This window comes from Balaenoptera ricei, chromosome 3, assembly GCF_028023285.1.
Source record: "Balaenoptera ricei isolate mBalRic1 chromosome 3, mBalRic1.hap2, whole genome shotgun sequence".
Taxonomy (NCBI): Eukaryota; Metazoa; Chordata; class Mammalia; order Artiodactyla; family Balaenopteridae; genus Balaenoptera; species Balaenoptera ricei.
Genome location: NC_082641.1, coordinates 84,008,657 through 84,026,345, shown reverse-complemented (window position 1 = coordinate 84,026,345; position 17,689 = coordinate 84,008,657). Strand labels below are relative to the sequence as shown.

At 35.4% G+C, this 17,689-nt stretch overlaps 1 protein-coding gene across 10 annotated transcripts in view; it reads right to left on the bottom strand.

The window, feature by feature from the left end:
* Positions 1-17,689, bottom strand: part of PAM (peptidylglycine alpha-amidating monooxygenase) — a 281,828-nt gene that overhangs the window by 28,349 nt on the left and 235,790 nt on the right. For 7 of the 10 annotated variants that reach the window (XM_059916834.1, XM_059916835.1, XM_059916833.1 and 4 more), the window contains 2 exons: positions 14,908-15,228; positions 6,495-6,624 (listed from right to left, as the gene is read on the bottom strand). In XM_059916834.1, coding sequence (XP_059772817.1) covers positions 6,495-6,624; positions 14,908-15,228 — 451 coding nt within the window. The remainder of the gene's footprint in view (positions 1-6,494; positions 6,625-14,907; positions 15,229-17,689) is intronic. The other 3 variants (XM_059916839.1, XM_059916840.1, XM_059916841.1) reach the window with 1 other exon arrangement.

The following is a 17,689-nucleotide window of genomic DNA, read 5'->3' as shown; positions in this document are numbered from 1 at the left end:
ATGTACCCTCAACATTAGGAAAGCAAAGACATACCATAATAAGACCAAAGACTTTAAATGGAATATAATTTAATACTATGTTAAAAACGCTTACTTCTGAATATATACACATTGAAAAATTCCTATGAGGAAGAAAAAAGGTGGGAAAAGAAACCAGTATGACTATTCAGTGTCCTGATGGACCTAGCGCTAGAGACATCCCAAATTGGGATGAAAAGAACAAAGAACTAGGTATCACAGCACCGGGCTCTGTTCCGTCAATAAGGCCACTGGGAATGAGTTACTTAACAAAGTGCTTTTTGTTACTCAACAGAGTGAGGCACTTTTTAAAGTCTTCATTTTTTTGGACTAGGGAACAGAGTCAGGGAGTTCAAATGTCTTGATACAGGTCTCAAAGGTAGGAGATGGTAACCAAGATTCAAACCCAGGTCTCCTGTCTTCAAAACATGTGGTTTTCTCTTACTAGGATTGACCTCACTGGACTGGAGAATCTCCCCTCCAGTTATCAAATTTAATTTGTAGATGTAGAAGAGATAGGAAGAATAGTCACATAGCCAAGAAGAATCAGAGAAAGTGGCATAAAACTGGAAGAAAATGGCTTGAGTAAAACCGGAAATGGCAATATGAAAGAAAAGGGTAGACTATGGAAACATTCTTTTTGTAGAACTCCTTACAATTTTCTCTCAGATGTGAAGATACTAAGGTACCACTCAGTCATTTTGAGTTCAATTTTCCAGGCCCAATTAATTCTTAAGGTATGAAAGAATTTGCAGATACAGAAGCAGGACCTCAAGCAGATATATCTTAACTGAGACTCCAGAAAACTAGGGAGGCAAATCTTGAACTGATTTTTATGAAAGTTAGAAAGCAGTTAGATTTCTGAAACAATAGAACCTCACAAGGTTCCATAAAACATTGATGAAGAGGTGGTTTGTGAACAAATTATTTGGAGGGCAAATGGGAGAAGATTCCCAGAAGACCACATCTCTAAGGACAAAACTTGCTAAACCAATCATTCAACTATTCAAATTTTATAAACAACATGTATAAAGATGTGAAAGGCAAGCTCATCAAACAGACCTAATACCAGGCTGGAAGGGACAGCTCATTCTTTGGTTAATTAAGAATAAAATAATATCTGTAAATTGAAGCAATGCTAAACCTAATGAAGTGAAATGTAATTGGAATAAAATCCTGAATTCAGTGTTTTTAAAGCACTGCATAAGTATACATTTCCAGTAAAAACTTCAGCACAATTTCATGAAATACATTTGGAGATTCTAGTAGATTACAAATTCAACACATAGTAACAAGGTAACACAAGATATGACTGCTGAAGAAAAGTGAATAGAACCCTTTTACACTAATAGATATCTAGAATACACATCAAGGAAAGTAATTGCATTGCTGATCAGCTAACACATGAGGTATTGTGGCCATTTCTCAACCAAACACTTTAAAGGACTGAGAAACCAGAGCACCTTCAGATGAAAGTATCATGTCAGTATGAAGACTGGCTGAGGGCCTGGGGGATACTCAGTCTGGAGAAGATTAAGACTTTCTTTAAATATGCAAATAATTGACATGAACAAATGGGAGTAAATTCACTTTGCATTTGGCTGTCATGAAGGTGAAGTTACAGGACACAGATGTGAGTTTAACATAATGAAGAACTTTATGACATCTAGATGAGTCCCATAACTGGAAAGTATGTCTCACATCTAGGGAATTTGTTGGCACTGAGAGTTCAAGCTCCAGATGACTATGGACGATTTTGTTTAGAGATGTCCCAGCAGGAAGCTGGAGATGAGCTCTCTGGTGGACATTTGCTATTCTGGGTGCCCAGTGTCTACTGCCCCATTTTGTGCTAATGAAATCTCAGTTTTTCTTTAGTTGACCCAACAGTCTGAGCCCCACTCTCAGTCCACTTGCTTTTGATAATGTCAACTCTACTCTCACATTCCAAGGATAGAACAAGAAGTCAGGCTAAGCCAAAGAGTGGATTTCATTCCTCTGCCCACAGTGACTGGTTTAGGATGCAAGAAATAAGACCTAAAGTCAGGTAGAACACTGACAGTGTTTTAGAACACTGAAAGTCTCCATTTAAGGCTCTCCTGTTGACCTACATCAAGGACATAGACTACCTCTTCTGTAATTCTGAAGCTGCAAGTGGGGAGGAAGATCAATCAGGGTCTAAGAATGGAGCCAACCAGGAGAAAATGTGTCAAATAGGTGCTGGTGGTGTCGTTTGAGCTACCATACCCTTAAAGTTTTTATTTATACAAACTAATAAATTTCTTTCCCTAAGCTAGTTTGTGTTGGGTTTTCTCCCTTATTGGTTACAGAAAGAATTCCAAGTGATACAACTTCCAAAATCCCTTCCAACTCCATGTGAAGAAATGACAAGTGGTATAATGGAAACACCTTTTAGCACCTAAAAATTAGGGATAAAACCCATGGTTTACTTAAGAGGGTATGTGATGTGAGGCCTGCACAGTAGAACCTCAGCCATAGTTGAGATAAATAAAAGAAAGGCCAAGAAGCAAGCCTCTGACAATGGTGGTGATTTTGACAGAGACCGAGGAACAGCTGTTACTGAGGCAGGAGCTACCCAGCTCCTGCTGGGAGGCATTTAAACAGCTCTAGCTGCCATGCTGCCGGAGCACCAGGGCAGACAAGAGGCTCTTTAAAGTTTCATTACACCCTGCTGGTAATAGGCATTTCCTATTTTAGCTAGGAGAAGCATCTTAAAGTAGCCATACTGACAGACAGGGAAGAAAATGGAAATCAAATTGAGAAAGGGAGTTGACAGTCATCTTTCAGGAGGGTAAGTGTTTTATCATCATCATCATTATCATTACTATTATTACTACTACTATTATTATTATTTTGTTGCTATGCTTATTTAGCATGATTAAGTAGAAAAGTAAGAGCTGATCAAGGCTATCAGGTAGAAATGAAGAGTAATACTACTTATTTTTTTTTTTTTTCAAGGCAGCATATTTATAATAGCCAAAAAGTAGAAACAACCCAAATGTTCATCAACAGATGAAGAGTTAAATTAGATATGGTATTCCCATACAGTGGAATATTATCCAGTCATAAAGGAAATGAAATATTGATACGTGCTACAGTATTGATGAATCTTCAAAACATTATGTTAAGTGAAAGAAGCCAGTCATTGAAGTCCACATATTGTGTGATTCCATTTATGTAAAACATCCTGTACAGGAAAATCCATAGAGAGAGAGAGTAAATTCATGGTTGCCAGGGTTAGGGGTAGGGGAAAATGAAGAGTGACTGCTAATGGGTATGAGATTTCTTTTAGGAGGTGATGAAAATGTTCTGGAATTAGGTAGTGATGATCGACATAGAATTTTTGTGAATTTACTAAAAACCAATGAGTTATACAGTTTAAAGAGGTGAGCTTTATGGCATGTGGATTATATCTCAAGTAAGCTGTTATTAAAAATACCCTGTGTTATAAATAACTTACCCTAATGACTAATAAAAGATTGTTTGTGATAAAAAATGAATTGGAATCATAAAGCAATTAACCACTTCCAGGTCAGGTGACGACTGAGAAGCAGCTGAGAAAAAAATTGCATGAGCCTCCAGCAGACACCAAATAAAACTTGGAGTAATACTACTTATAAAGACAGTTTTTGTGATGATATCAAAAGAGCTTTGAGTACTGAGTATTAATTAGGGATTATTATTAACTCCGAGCACTGTCTGATACTTAAAGAATGATCAACTACAAAAATTAGGGGATATAGACTACCAAGATTTGATTTAGAACAAGCTCTAGCCTTATGGAACTTATAATTTTGTGAACATGAGAAGTATCAGGATGGGAAAGATTCTGAGGAAAATTAATACAGGATTTCTCATCTTTCTATCCAAACAGTGGTAGCAACAAGAATGCAATTTCCACCCCATTTTTAATTTCCATTGTCTCTCACTAGCACATAATAAATTCTTCTGGAAAGTGTTGTCTTTTTCTTTGTATAATCCTTGGATAGTCAATGAGGAAAAAGAAAAATTATGTACATTGTCTATTCTATATAATGTGACTTATACATGTAGGAAGGATGGTCACGTATGACCGTTCAACGAGCAGGGCCCACACATCCGAATCTATTTTCCTACAAAATAACTAACAGAGTAATCCACTTCTTATTCCCTTTGTGAATAATAAAGCAGACAGTGTTAAAAGCAGAGATCCGAGTGCCAGAAGAGAACTTCCTCACAACCATGGATTGCAAAGGCTACTAGAGGCCAACAGGAAATACAAGAGAGGCAGAAGGAAAGAGAGATAACAAATATTCTTACACCTGAAAGATAAAGAAGAAGAAAGAAGAAACAGATTTAATGAGTAAAATCAGCATGCCTGCCCTGAAGAAGTCTTGCATTTTTGGCCCTTTGTCAGTGCCATTTATTAGGGTAAACACACTGGGGCTTTGGCAATGGAACTGGAATCTATTTCCACATGATACTGGTTATCTAGATGAAAGCAAGATGCCAGGAAAAAGCAGGTCTTCAGCTAGGACAGCCATATACGTCCCAGAAAATGTTCTTATGTGGCTCTTGTTTCACAGTCTTGTGTCATCTACCCCAAGCTGGCCTTTACTGATCCCTTTTTTTTTTTTCTATTAAACTATTCCAGCCTCTGCCGTTTACTTGGAATGAATATCACATTAAAATGGAAAATTGGACTTTGTCCAATTTAGCTTTAGCCAGCTGAAACAGTATCAATGGGAGAAAATGATGCTGTAATTTTCTCGTCTGGTAAAATGTGGCTAGAAATCCATGTGGAAAATGTAGCAACATTCATTAAAATGAAGAATATGCTACAATGAATAGTAATAGTTTGCTTTTGAAAGCACTTGTGAAAATATAATTAGATGTTCAATAATGACTAAGATGATGTAACAGAGATGTATGAATAGGGATGCTGAGTTCGATGGCTTTGAACTCAGAAGTGATCTCTTTCTCAGATTCCATTTTTGAGTGTGACAATTGGAAAGGACAATTAAACAGTAACAAAGCTATCAATCTATTCTGAAATGCTAATTGAATTCCATCTTCAACTGCACAAAGAAAACTACATACATGCGTATGTGACAGAGCAGGGTTAGCTTAAGTTTAATCAGCATCTCTGAAAATGGAGGAAGAAAACAATTGAACTGTATATGTGGATCCTCAATTTTCCAAATGAAACCCTACAGTTGTACACTCGAAAGGAGAGATTCATTACACTTAATTCATAAGATATTAAAAAATTTACCTTCATATGTAAATTTGTGATAAAACATGAATAAATGGATATTCATTACTCAGGAGAATTAAGATAACCTGCTAAATTTTGGAATAAGCTTTTAAAAATACAATCATGTAAATGTGCTCGTAATCCTCTAAAAGGCAGTAAATATAACAAACTGGGTAAGTGGGCCAACTTTGGAGTCAGATGGAAAGGAACTGAAGCCTGACTTTGCCAGGCTAACTGTGAGGTCTGGGGCAAAACACTTACTTTCTCTTGGTTTCTTCACCTGTAAAACGTGAATGATGATGATAATAACAGTGCCTAAATGTTGTGAGGTAATTTATGTAAACAGAACAGTCACAGGAGCACAGTAAACACTCAATGAATGTTAGACTTTTTTTACCAAAACTCCCTATAAGATGATAGTGGAAGATAGAATAAAAGGTTGGAAAGAGAAACCCAGAGGGAAAAGCAGGGATATTAGTCTTAGATATAAGTCTATAAGTCTTAGACTTAACAAGTCTTAAGTCTTGTTATTCTTCTTAAGTCTTAAGTCTTAAGTCTTCTTAAGTCTTGTTATTCTTAAGTCTTCGGTGCTCATGAAAAATGCAAATTTAGTAATAAAATTAATCTGTATGGAAATGTGAAGGCCAAGGTACTGACTATTTCTATAATATGGTGGCCAAGCTGCTCTAACTACAATCTCCAGAAGGCACTGTTATCATGCCAGGGAGAAGTCTGATGGAAAGGGAGAGCCCAATGGCCTTAATATGGTTCTCTACCCAGTACATGAAAATAATGAAGTGCTTTATTGTAGTCAACTAATAATTTTCTTCGTTGATCATTGATCATGATGCATTTTTTCTGAAGTCTTGAAATGCCTCAGCCATGTACTGTCTTAACTGCCTTTAATGTTACTTTCCTTAGGAATGTGAAGGTAGCTTCAAGGGGGAGAGAGCAAAATGCTAAGTAGGCAGAATCACAGACTGTTATTGCCTTCTTTCCATAAACTAGTTTGTGAAACTACCTTAATTGTTTTCAAATGCACAAGACTTTCTCTTTTCTATGTGTCACAGTCATATACTAAAAGAACAAATACATTTTGCTCACAAAAATCAAGTTCAAAGAAAACCTTGATAGTTCTCTCACCATTATTCTTAGTTTAATGAAAAGCAATGCATGCTATTTTTATCTTCATTTACTCCTTCAAGGAAAAATTATTACTTACTTTCCATCCCAGACATGGTCACCTCTGTGGAAAATCACCAGATTATTCTTAGGGTCCAGAGCCACCCCAGAAACCTGGCCTGGTAACAAGTATACTCCAGGCCAATCCAGTGCCTCTTCTACATGGAAATCTAAAAGATAAATCCATACATTTAGTGTAAAAAAGAAAGCTAGTATAACCTCATGGAGATTCACAATGATTATAAGAAGTTCATGCAGTAATGTCACCAGATGCAAAGAAAAAAAATCAAGCCATGCTCTACATAAAATATAACACATGCACATGCCAAGGAGCCTCCTGAGCTATGAATAAAGTAAGTGACTGTGAACTTGTTTGGGGATATGCTCTTTTCCTGTTGATGAGATGTATTGTAAAACCAGTTTATCCTTAAGTCATTAAGGGGCAAATTTGAGACTGTCTTCTTAACAAGATTCTTACTTTAAATTAGTATCTTTGGAAAATATGGCAACATGGATGGCATCATTTTAATACAAAGCTTTTAGATGTTGTAAATAAATAGTATTCTTGGGCAATAAGCCCGTGTGTGTGTGTGTGTGTGTGTGTGTCTGTCTGTCTTTCTCATCTAACTTCTGTGTAAATTGTGGATGTTCAGAATACATTAGACCCTATAATAAACCAACATTGATAATACCTCGAACAAGGAACTATGTAAGATACCAATCTCATTTCACCTAACTTTAGTGTTCCTATAACAATGGGAATGGAGAGATATTCTTTCACTGCTTATATTTCACTATTTCCTAACATGAGAAAGGAAAAAATAACAGAAACTCTATGACTGAGTGATTTACAATCACTCTCACTTCTGATCAGAATACATTTATACTTAGAGAATACCTAGGTTCAATTGTTAACCCCTTTTATAAAAATGCTCATGCAGATCTATAGCTTAATAGCAAGTAGAGAGGGGCATAAAGAGGGCTTATGTGTTCTTGGTAGTGTTCTGTTTCTTGATTACATCATTGGGTTCAATTAGTGAAACTCTTTGGAGAGGTACACATGTTATTTGTGAACTTGTACACATATGCTTCAATTAATAGTTTTTTAAAATCACTGATATACTCCATAAGCAAAATTATTCTTGGTAAGCATGCATAAACTTTACTGAGATCTATAAACGTATCTTATTCTAATGTCACGTCTTCTATCTTTCTGAAGAATAAATTGTCTCTCTTTTTTTCAAAAAAAAAAAATGCTCATGAATAAAGAAGTACCATGTACAGAGTAGCTATACTAACTGAGGATATAAAGTTATGAAGATGCTGTGAAATCCTTTGTATCAGTGTCAATATCTCTTTCCCTCTGAAATGCTTCAACAGAGATGCTGAGAAGTAAAAAAGCAGCAGTCTGAGTCTCCTTTCTCCTTCCCATACTCTGGAGGATGTGGCAACACGCAGTGAAATCCTCAAAGATAAACATTAAAGACTGGAGGAAGAAAGGGAAACACAGGGCTTGTACAGTCAGCTTCTGAAAGCCTGAGAGAATGCTGGTGTGAGAGTAAACACTTTAAAATAATTCTCTCAACTATACAACAGGAAACAGCAACTTTTCACTCAAAATATTCTTACCTTTGCTAATTTAATTTTTTAAACAAAAATTAATAACACAGCACAATCAATAGGATGCCTGGAACAGTTTTGTCTACAACCTTTGCTGAAGCATATTCAACAAATATTCCCTAAGTGTATTGTCTATGTAAGGTGTTATGTTAGATTCTGGGGACACAAAGAAATAAAGCATGGTTTTGGTCCTAGAGGGACTCATAGGATAAAATGAAAAAAAACAAAACAAAACCAAAAAAACCCAAAAAACAAACAAACAAAAACCAGAAAGCAAATATTTATGACACAGTGCAATGCAGTAGTAACACAGGAAAGGGCCCATAATCCTTCCTGAGGCTTGGCTGGGAGAGGGTAGGTGTTCTCAAAGTTTATTGAATATAGAAGTAGGCAGAGAATATTTCAGTCAGAAAGACGGAAAGTGAGGATGATTATAATTGCAGAATGTGTTTCAAGATCTTTAAGTAATTTGTATGTCTTTAAGGATATCTGTGTATGTCAGGAGGGGGTATGAGAGTGACAGTCAGGATTAACAGACCCCCAGATCTAGTTTAGACTGGAAAATATACATTGTAGAGCACATGAAGGTATGGATTTAACAATGACTTAATGAATGTAGTTCTGAGGTGTGGTGTCTTGATCTATACTGTGATTAATTTTGAGGTATGCTGCAAGTACTTTATTAATAGCAGTAAAGCACAAAGCTTGGGAATAATTTACTTCTGAAATATATCAGAGCATGTGAGAATGTCATTCTCACTCATGTGTGTTTTGCTATGTCTTCCTGAGTTGGGGAGAAGGGGGGCAGAGTAATAACTGGCGTGCCTAAATTTGCACAGCAGTTGATGTAAATGGGGCTGCTAGGATGAATAGCATTCGTCATCTATCATGCTTATTATCTATCATAATAGGAGAAAAGGATGCAAATTGTGACTATAGGCGACTGGGAACCACTGAAGGTTTTCAAGCATGGGGTGACATGAAAAAAACTGTGTTTCTGAAAGTGAGCTCAGGAAGCAGGGTATAATTATTATAATTAGAGATGTATGGATGGATTCCCCAAAGAAAATGTTTCAAATTATTTTTAAGTTGCTTGAATCTCAGGTTGTACTTCATTCATTCTCATCTCAGTTACAGCTTGTCTTTTTGGTGGTCATTCTGTACTCATTCAGCAGCTCCTGAAGATTCTGGATGGGCTCCGAGGGAGACTTGAACCTCATAACAATACAGATATTTAGTCGCTTTCATCAGCTTCTCAGAGCCCAGCACCACTACAACTAGATGGAATTTTGTGAGGGCAAGGATCATGTCTTATTCACTGTTTTGTCACTAAGTCTTGCACAGGGCCTGGCCCACGGTAATGGCGAAAAAAATGCACTAAATTGAACTCTATGCTCCAGTCTCTACTCGCATATGTTGTCAACTAGCATTTAAACACCCTTATAATCTTTTAGTTCACTTGTACTACCTCTTTTTACCCCTAGTATTGTGCTGAAGCTACCGTGAAGAGACTAAAAAAAAATGCTAATTGGCTAATTATTTTCATTAAAGACAATAAACAAATGTCAGGTTTCCTGGAACTTTTCTATTCAGTGGTCCACCAACAGGTACTGGAAGTGAGGTGCTCATGAAGATTCAGAGATATTAATTCTGATAGAAATATGCAATGTCCCAAATATCAATAAATACACTATTCTGGCTTCAAATGTGGATTTCATAAAATATTGGAAATACTGTATAAAGAACCTTAATCTGGCTGTGAATAACCCTAACTATCATTGATCTTAGATTGGTAAGCACTCAAAAAGCACTACCTAATGGGTTGTTAACCTATTTTGTCATTTAAAAGAATCCCTTTTGGTTGGGAATTTTCAAGAAGAAAAAGCAGTGTAAATATCTAGAACATATTTATATACTTTTGGTAAATTTTCAAAACAGCAAAAGTGATATGTGAGGAAATATATAAGAGGGTTAACACTGTAAGAAACCTTGCTCTTTTTGTCAATGCAAAGAAGAACTATTTTGTGCACGGCAAGAACATTCAGAGAAATTATATTAAATTATTTTAAATTTCATTTAAAAATATCATTGTACATTTATTAAGATTACCCAGCCAAGATCTCAAAACTTTCAGGACCTCAAAACCTAGGTCTCTGTGTTAATTACAAACTCTAAAATATTTAAAGGAAAACTGAGTTCACGTCCTCTTCTGTGAACACTACCTCAGTTAATTGATGTTTTTGCTTCCAGTGTCATCTTTTTCATTATTAGGCAGTTAAAGGCTGTTCTCTTTAAGATTAAATGATCAAGAACAAAGCAGTCTTTGAGGACGAGTGCTGTATGGATATGGAATACTGATGTTTTCCCAATCCCTGCCCATCTTTATAAGAGCATCACAGAATGCTAGAACAGGACTGGCTCATGCCAGGTCATTTTCTCTATTCATAAAAAAGGAAATACAGGCTTGGGCAAGACTTCAGTCATCAATAGCAAGGGTGATTATTTCCTAATCCTCAATTACAAACATTTCAAATCCTTGTTAAAAATTGTATGACAAAATATATTTGGGTTCTAACTTAAACTTAACATTTTCAATCATGGAAAAGTTAAAAATTTGAGTTCAGATTCCTCTTAGTTTTTATCTAAGAAGTAATTCAGTATATGACTAATGTTGTAGACTTACAGTTTTAATTTGAAAATTAAATATAAATTTCTTACATGTGACCTTGGGCAAGCCAACTCCAAGTGTCAGCTGCTCTAAATTCAGATGTCAAACGATAGGATTATTTCAGAAGAATCTTTGTATTCATTATAAATAAAGGTAATTGTGCGGCCTCATATTCCACCATATATTTAGAAAAAAAGTTACTATTTTCAAAAAAAATTAAACATTACTATTAAAATTGTATCAATAAATCACTAAGAGGATTAGTGAATTACACCTTTCCAGGAAAGATTGTTAGTAATCAATGCTGCTTTCATACGAAATTATTAATAAGCATTTAAAAGGGCATTTTCATTTATCTGTGTACATAAGGACTAAGAGGGACAGACAAAGTTGTCTGTCTAAAGGGACAGACTAAGGACAGAGAAAGTTGAGAAAAAACATAATTTCAAACCTAGGACTATGACTTAACTTCACCATAACAAGGCTCTTCATATTTAATCTTAAGGAAAAGACTCTAGTGAAATCAGTAGAAGATTTCAACAACAAGAACAAAATAAAGTGGTTGCTTTTTCTATACTTGCAAATTCTCATTTAGTGAGGAAAAGATGCCTTATTTTGGTCAGGGATTGTTATTCATCAGAAGTGCCAACAATAACTATAATTAACTGAAACTACAGGAGAAATATTTATACTCAAGTGAGAAAGAAAACAGGAATAATTATAAGGTCTTATTTAGTGGGTGTGAAGTGAGGAAGAGAATTAAGACATAACTAGGGGCTCAGAAGTATTAGCAGAGTTCCTTTTCTTTTAAAAATTTAACTGCAAACGAATCCTCACCTTAGTCAAATTGTTTGGATATTGATTGAGAAAGTATGACCAAAGGCAATCTACACCTAGAGTTATTACAGTTGTAGATAAGATGATGGGATGATTGGAAAAAACCAGCATATCTATCTTATCTATCTGTTATTTTATTTTATTGTGAGAGGCAGAGTAATAAAGTGATTAAAAACCAAGACTTGGAGCAAACCTGCCTGGCTTTGAATGTTGGTTTATTGAGCTGTGGCACTTTGGATCCATGGCATGACCTTTCTATGCCTCAGTTTCTTCCTCTATAAATGGGTTTATAAATAGGGTTGTTATGAGAATTAAATGAGTTAATGCATCTAAAACACTTAGCCTGGCTCATAGTAAGGGCTATGTATGGGTTTGTTTTCATTATTCTCCTCTCCTCCAGAGATGAAAATTCAGCCTACTGAATGCTTTATTTTACCCTGGGAATTCTATAAGACTTGAACCTAGGGGTCAGCATATGACTGAAATGTTAAAAGTAATGGACTCTGAGTCAAGAAAAAGTTGTCCATAGAAATTAAGTAAAATGTAAATGTATCATAACAATATTTAAAGACTCTGTGCATTCTCTTATCTGATGGGAAGCATCACACAAATGCAGATGTATTCTCTGATGTCCAAGGGTGTGTAACAAATGTTGAATCAGGCTTCCATATGCTAGCAAATAGTAGTCCAATCAGATCTGACAGCAAGAGAATAGCTGTCTGCAGTTTTAAATTTATTTTTCAATGAATCTAGTTTCCAGAAGGCAACTAGAATAAAGACTATGATTTTCTTTCTACTCTATTAATGCTGTCTCAATATAGATGTCAAACTAATGGTAGAAACCAAACTATGTTAAGTGTAAAAAGGAGTGCATTTGCCTCTCAATTTACCAGATTGGATATTTTCACACTGTACATCATATACTACAGGAAAACATCACGGCAGATCAATGTAAGTGATCAGTGATTTGAAGAGCCACAAACTCCCATTATGATAGAACACTGCCAAGTCATTTTCTCAGTTTATCAACTCAGAGTGCCAATTTTTGCAGCTTTCCTACACATTGCAAGAAAATTCTCTCATGGATGCTACTTAAGCTAAAATAATTAATACTTAGTTCTACTACTTTGGTGTTTAAATTTTTGAAATCTTAGTCCAACTTGACATTAATGGTAGCAATTATAATCATAATTATTGTTAACATATTATAGCATTTATTAAGTGCTTTTCTTTAAAGTTAGATATTAGATAGTGTTATGGTAAACAGTGAAAGAAAATTGAAAAGACTTTTAGAAATAGCTTACCTAAATATGAGTTTTGTTATTTTGCATTTAATTTTTTAAAAATTTTGAATCAGAGTAGTGAAGTAACACTAAAATAAGTGATTTCAGAAAGGAAATACATGTACAGTTTCTTCCTGTAACTAGAATTTGTGCTGTATGTTTCTGTAACTCATTGCTTTATTTATTTCAGTGACATTCACCCACATACTTAAAATGAAAGGAAACTTCCTGAACCAGATCCTGGAGAAACATTTTTTTCCTGGGCACTGCCATTCTGACTACCTTGGAAGGTATAAGGAGATTTGGCTAGTAAGTGTATTTTGAGCATTTTAAGCATTTCTTTCTTAGAAAAACTAAGTAGGTTTTAGGAATACAATTCCTTAAGTGAAACTGTGATTTTTACATTGACATTTATGATGCCTATGAATGACCATGATATTATTTCAAATCATAGAGTAACAAAGGCAAGTCATAGATAACTAGAAACTAAATTTTTGGTGGTGAGCACACTGTAGGGTATGCAGAAATAAAAATATAATATTGTACACATGAAACATATATAATGTTATAAACCAATGTTACTTCAATAAAAAATAAATACTTCAATAAAAAAAAAAAAGACAAGTCATGGAATAAAGCATGATGCAACTCTAACATTTCATGCTTGAATAGAATTGTATTCTCACCAAAGAGGCCCTTTTCCCTTTTATATTTATGTGTTGTTCGGGTTACAATTTACTGTCCTTAACATAGACGTTCAGACAGACACTCCAGTCTTTCTATGAAATGGATAGGGGCATGATAAACTGCAGATTTCTAGACACCATACTCAGAGATGTCAATTCAGTTGCTCTTAGTAGGATTCAGGAGTCTAGATTTTTCATAATTACCCTAGGTGATTCTGATGCAAGAGGGTCCAGGGACCACCTCTTGAGAAACACAGTTTTATTAGGTAAATTTAGAAGGCGTTAGAGCAGGGCTGACCCTGTTTTAAATATGAAGAGGTAAAAATCTGGGTTCCATTTAACATCTCATAGAGACTATTAGGCCAGTCCTAATGGACAATGCTTGAAACTCCTGTGTGAGCAAAAGGCACTGCATCCTAATTTTTTTCAATTATAAATAAAAATCAGTTGGGTGTTGAATAATTTATGGCTTCCTGCAAAGCTGTATTTGAAAACATCAAGCTGGCAGCCTGTGCCATTCCAGCCCACGCATGGACAGCTGCCATGCACGCATATCCGTTACTTTTTTGGGGATTATCTCCACATGCTGTATTATCTGGCTTTCCACATTAGCAAGTAACATGAAACACAATCAATATCACAGAAGCCACAACACAATTAAAGACAAAGATGAGGCATCCATAGCTTGCTGGTACAGAAACCTGAAGGGAATAAGGTATTGTCCTCTAATTACAGAAGCCAATCCTGGTTAGAAGTAAAGATAAATCTGATAGTTACTGACTTGCTGGAGGTCCCTTCAGATATAACTACTCAACTTTCCAATTAAGATAGTAATTGATAATGGAACTTAAGAAATCAAAGTCATAAAAATGGTTACATTTTACAAGTCAATTGGATGAGAATGTTGGAAGTGTTAAGATTCCTCTGAGAGGAATTTAATTACCTTAAAGGAAGGTAGTGTATAACCATTTCATACACCAGGACTTTACATATCAGGTTTGAATTTTCAGTTTATTCCCATTGAGCTAAATGGAGAATGTTGATTTGGTAAGAATCTGTTACCCTGAATTTCATATGCCACCCACCCCAATATGATCCAAAGATTTTGGGTCTTAGTAATTCTGGCTCATCAACTGAACAGAAACTGAATTTACATATTGATAGTACTGGACCAAAACAAAAAGGAAAACTCAAACAAAGGTGATATCTGACAACCCAAATATGAGTCATGTTTTTTCTAATGATAAGTCCTTTTCATTGGTGAGCTTTCTCACCCATTAATTTTTATTCCCTTCAGATTTTGCTTATGTGGATTGTAGCGTTTCACATTTTATTCTTTAAAAGAAGCGCTAAACGCACCTCCTGTGTGTTCTGGTTCCCAGGTGCCTTCACCGGGTAGTGGCTGCTGTAATGAGAAAACTCTGCTCTCCGGTGGCCTCAAAGTAGATGCTAGTCTGTGGAATTTGTGAATTCTGTCTCTGACAAGAAGAGCATTGTCCCTCTCATGTTCTGCACTCTCTCTGGCATCAGACTGACCAAGATCCTTCTTTTGGACTACGTTTGCAATCTCAGCTACCAGGTCTGACTCTGATTCTGCCTTTTCTGTAGGATTATATTTATGCACATGAACAACATCTTCCCTTTCTCCTAGCAGCTTGGAAAGTAGTGAATAGAAATCACCTGTGAAAAAAAGAGAAGAGATAAGGGGTGGAGAGTTGATAAGACTGCAAAATTTACAAAATTTTGTGCCTTAAATAATATCACCTCCTGATTCCTCATACTAAGTGAGAGAGAAGGTTGCTCTCAGATGTTCAAGCATGGGGAGAAAAAGATGATTTTCCAGAACAATGAAAAAATAATATGCTTCACATTTCATTTTACAAACCACCCATTTCCTTCTGTTATCTCAGGAGTCAACAACACTAAATAACCTCTATGAGCATAATAGTAGAAACAAAATAATGCATATGTGACTGCAGGGCATGTTTCAATAAATGGTTTTCAACAAGGTTAGTTTGGATTGATTTGGAAGTCAGAGTTCATCAGCTTTCTAAAATAAAATATTATCAACAGCTACATCAAAAAACAGCTATCTTCATAGGCAAACCCTTTGAAGTTGTCTTCTAAAAGCCTATTAAAATGTAATCCACAAAAAATTAAATGTATATTTTTGAGCAGGTGCTATAAAACACAGAAAATCTAACATCCACTTGGCAACTGGAAAACCAAAGTTTTATTATTTTGTTAACTGTGTTACTGTAAGTAGCTCCAGTTGTTTATTTTAAATAAGAAATGAATAAATTCCAGAAAAATAATTTTGTGAGAAAAGAATATTTTTAAATCAGTTTCAAGCAAAAGAGATTTTAACAAACTAGTATCATTGGAATGATACATCACTGAAATGTATTTCATGTCTTCCTGTACTAAGAAGTAAACTTGGATATGATAATTCCATGAAAACAAATTATTTATAAAATATTACAACAGATACAACATACGACTATGGAAGGCTCATGAAGCATTTTAATCCTCATCAGTTACATCTGTGGCTTCAAATCCATTCACATCAACTGTGTGAATGGGAAACATGTATATTCTCAATGGAATCATAAATCTGCTTTTCTAACCCAAACCCAAAGGAAACCCACAGTTCTTCCTTTTCTCACTCTATACTAAGTGCTGCTAATGAAACTTATGATTGTGGAGTCCTTTTGCTTAAGTTTTAATTACATTTATAGCACGATCAGATAACATTTATAAAATCTTTTTTATGACCATTAGGAAATAAAAATAATAACTGGTTTAGCCAGGATACATTCCACTAAAGAATATGTTATTAAAATATTGGTGCAAGGGGATATGAAGTCTTTCCAAAATGATGCTGAGATCCTGTCATGTTTATAAATAATCTTGGTTTAATGATTCAAAGTAGGTTTTCAATTCTTGCCCATGAAAGCAGCTTATCCTAGGTGAGATCTTCAATCAGAAAATAATTACCAAGTATTAGGGCCAATATCAGTAAAATGAACAAAGCAAATTACAATGCAACCAATTCTGGTAGGCCACAGTGGCATTCTGCCTTACAGAAGAGAAATAACCCCATTACTGTGTAATTCTCCTGCCCCACACACTAAATATAAATAGCTTAATATGCTGTTGTGCAATGAAACATTTTACATAGAAGATAAAAACAAGAGGATTTCAGGAACAGAAAAAGAACACACTTTTAAAACTTAAATCTATGACATTAGGCTAATGTTGATGGAGGAACACAGGCTCAGAACTATGAAGAGTTATTCAGGTTTGTCAGTAAAAATCTAAAAGCTGTGATAAAATACCAAATACAGAGTACTCGGTTCCTTTGAAATGATCATTTACAATGATCACTGGGTTAGGAAAACAAAAATTTAGCAATGTAAGAGGCTTGGCTCCACACAAATGCACCGGCCTTGTGAGAACATAGCTTCAGAGCAGCATCTCACTTCCAGAGATTACACGCAGGAGCCACTAGATGGCTATCTCTTACATTCTTATGCACAAACCAGAAAGGTTTTTTTTTTTTTTTCTCTTCTGGTGTATGGAATATATGAAATCCCAAAACGTTAACCGTCTTTCTTAGTCATATTAAGATCTTGATTGAGGAAATCTACCTGACCTTGAGTACAATGGATGGAACAGAACATAAACAGAGGAAGTTGGGTGGTCTCTACTCCACTTTCATTTCTCAATATTCTCTTTTTCTTTTCAGTTTGTATTATAGCCATTTTGGACTTTTACTTCCTTGAATGTCAACTCTAAGAAGATATTGTTTCTTCTTCCTGGGACATTCTCTCCCTAGTAATCAACTAGTTCCTCAACCTTCAGATGTTACTTAGGCGTCACTTACATCCAAGAAGCCTGCCTTGACAGTCAGATTACGGGTGGCTGCTATGTGCACCTACAGCACTCTGCTCTTTCCTTGTATTGTTATTACCCAATGTCTGGTCTGCACTTCACACTAGTGTTCGGATCCAACCCCTGACACTTAATAGCTATTCTGTGCCTTTAAGCAAGTTACTTAACCTTTTAAAATAGATAATGAAAACTACCCTTAAAATTTGTTTTGTGGATTTAAAGAAGATAGTTAATGTAAAATGCCCAG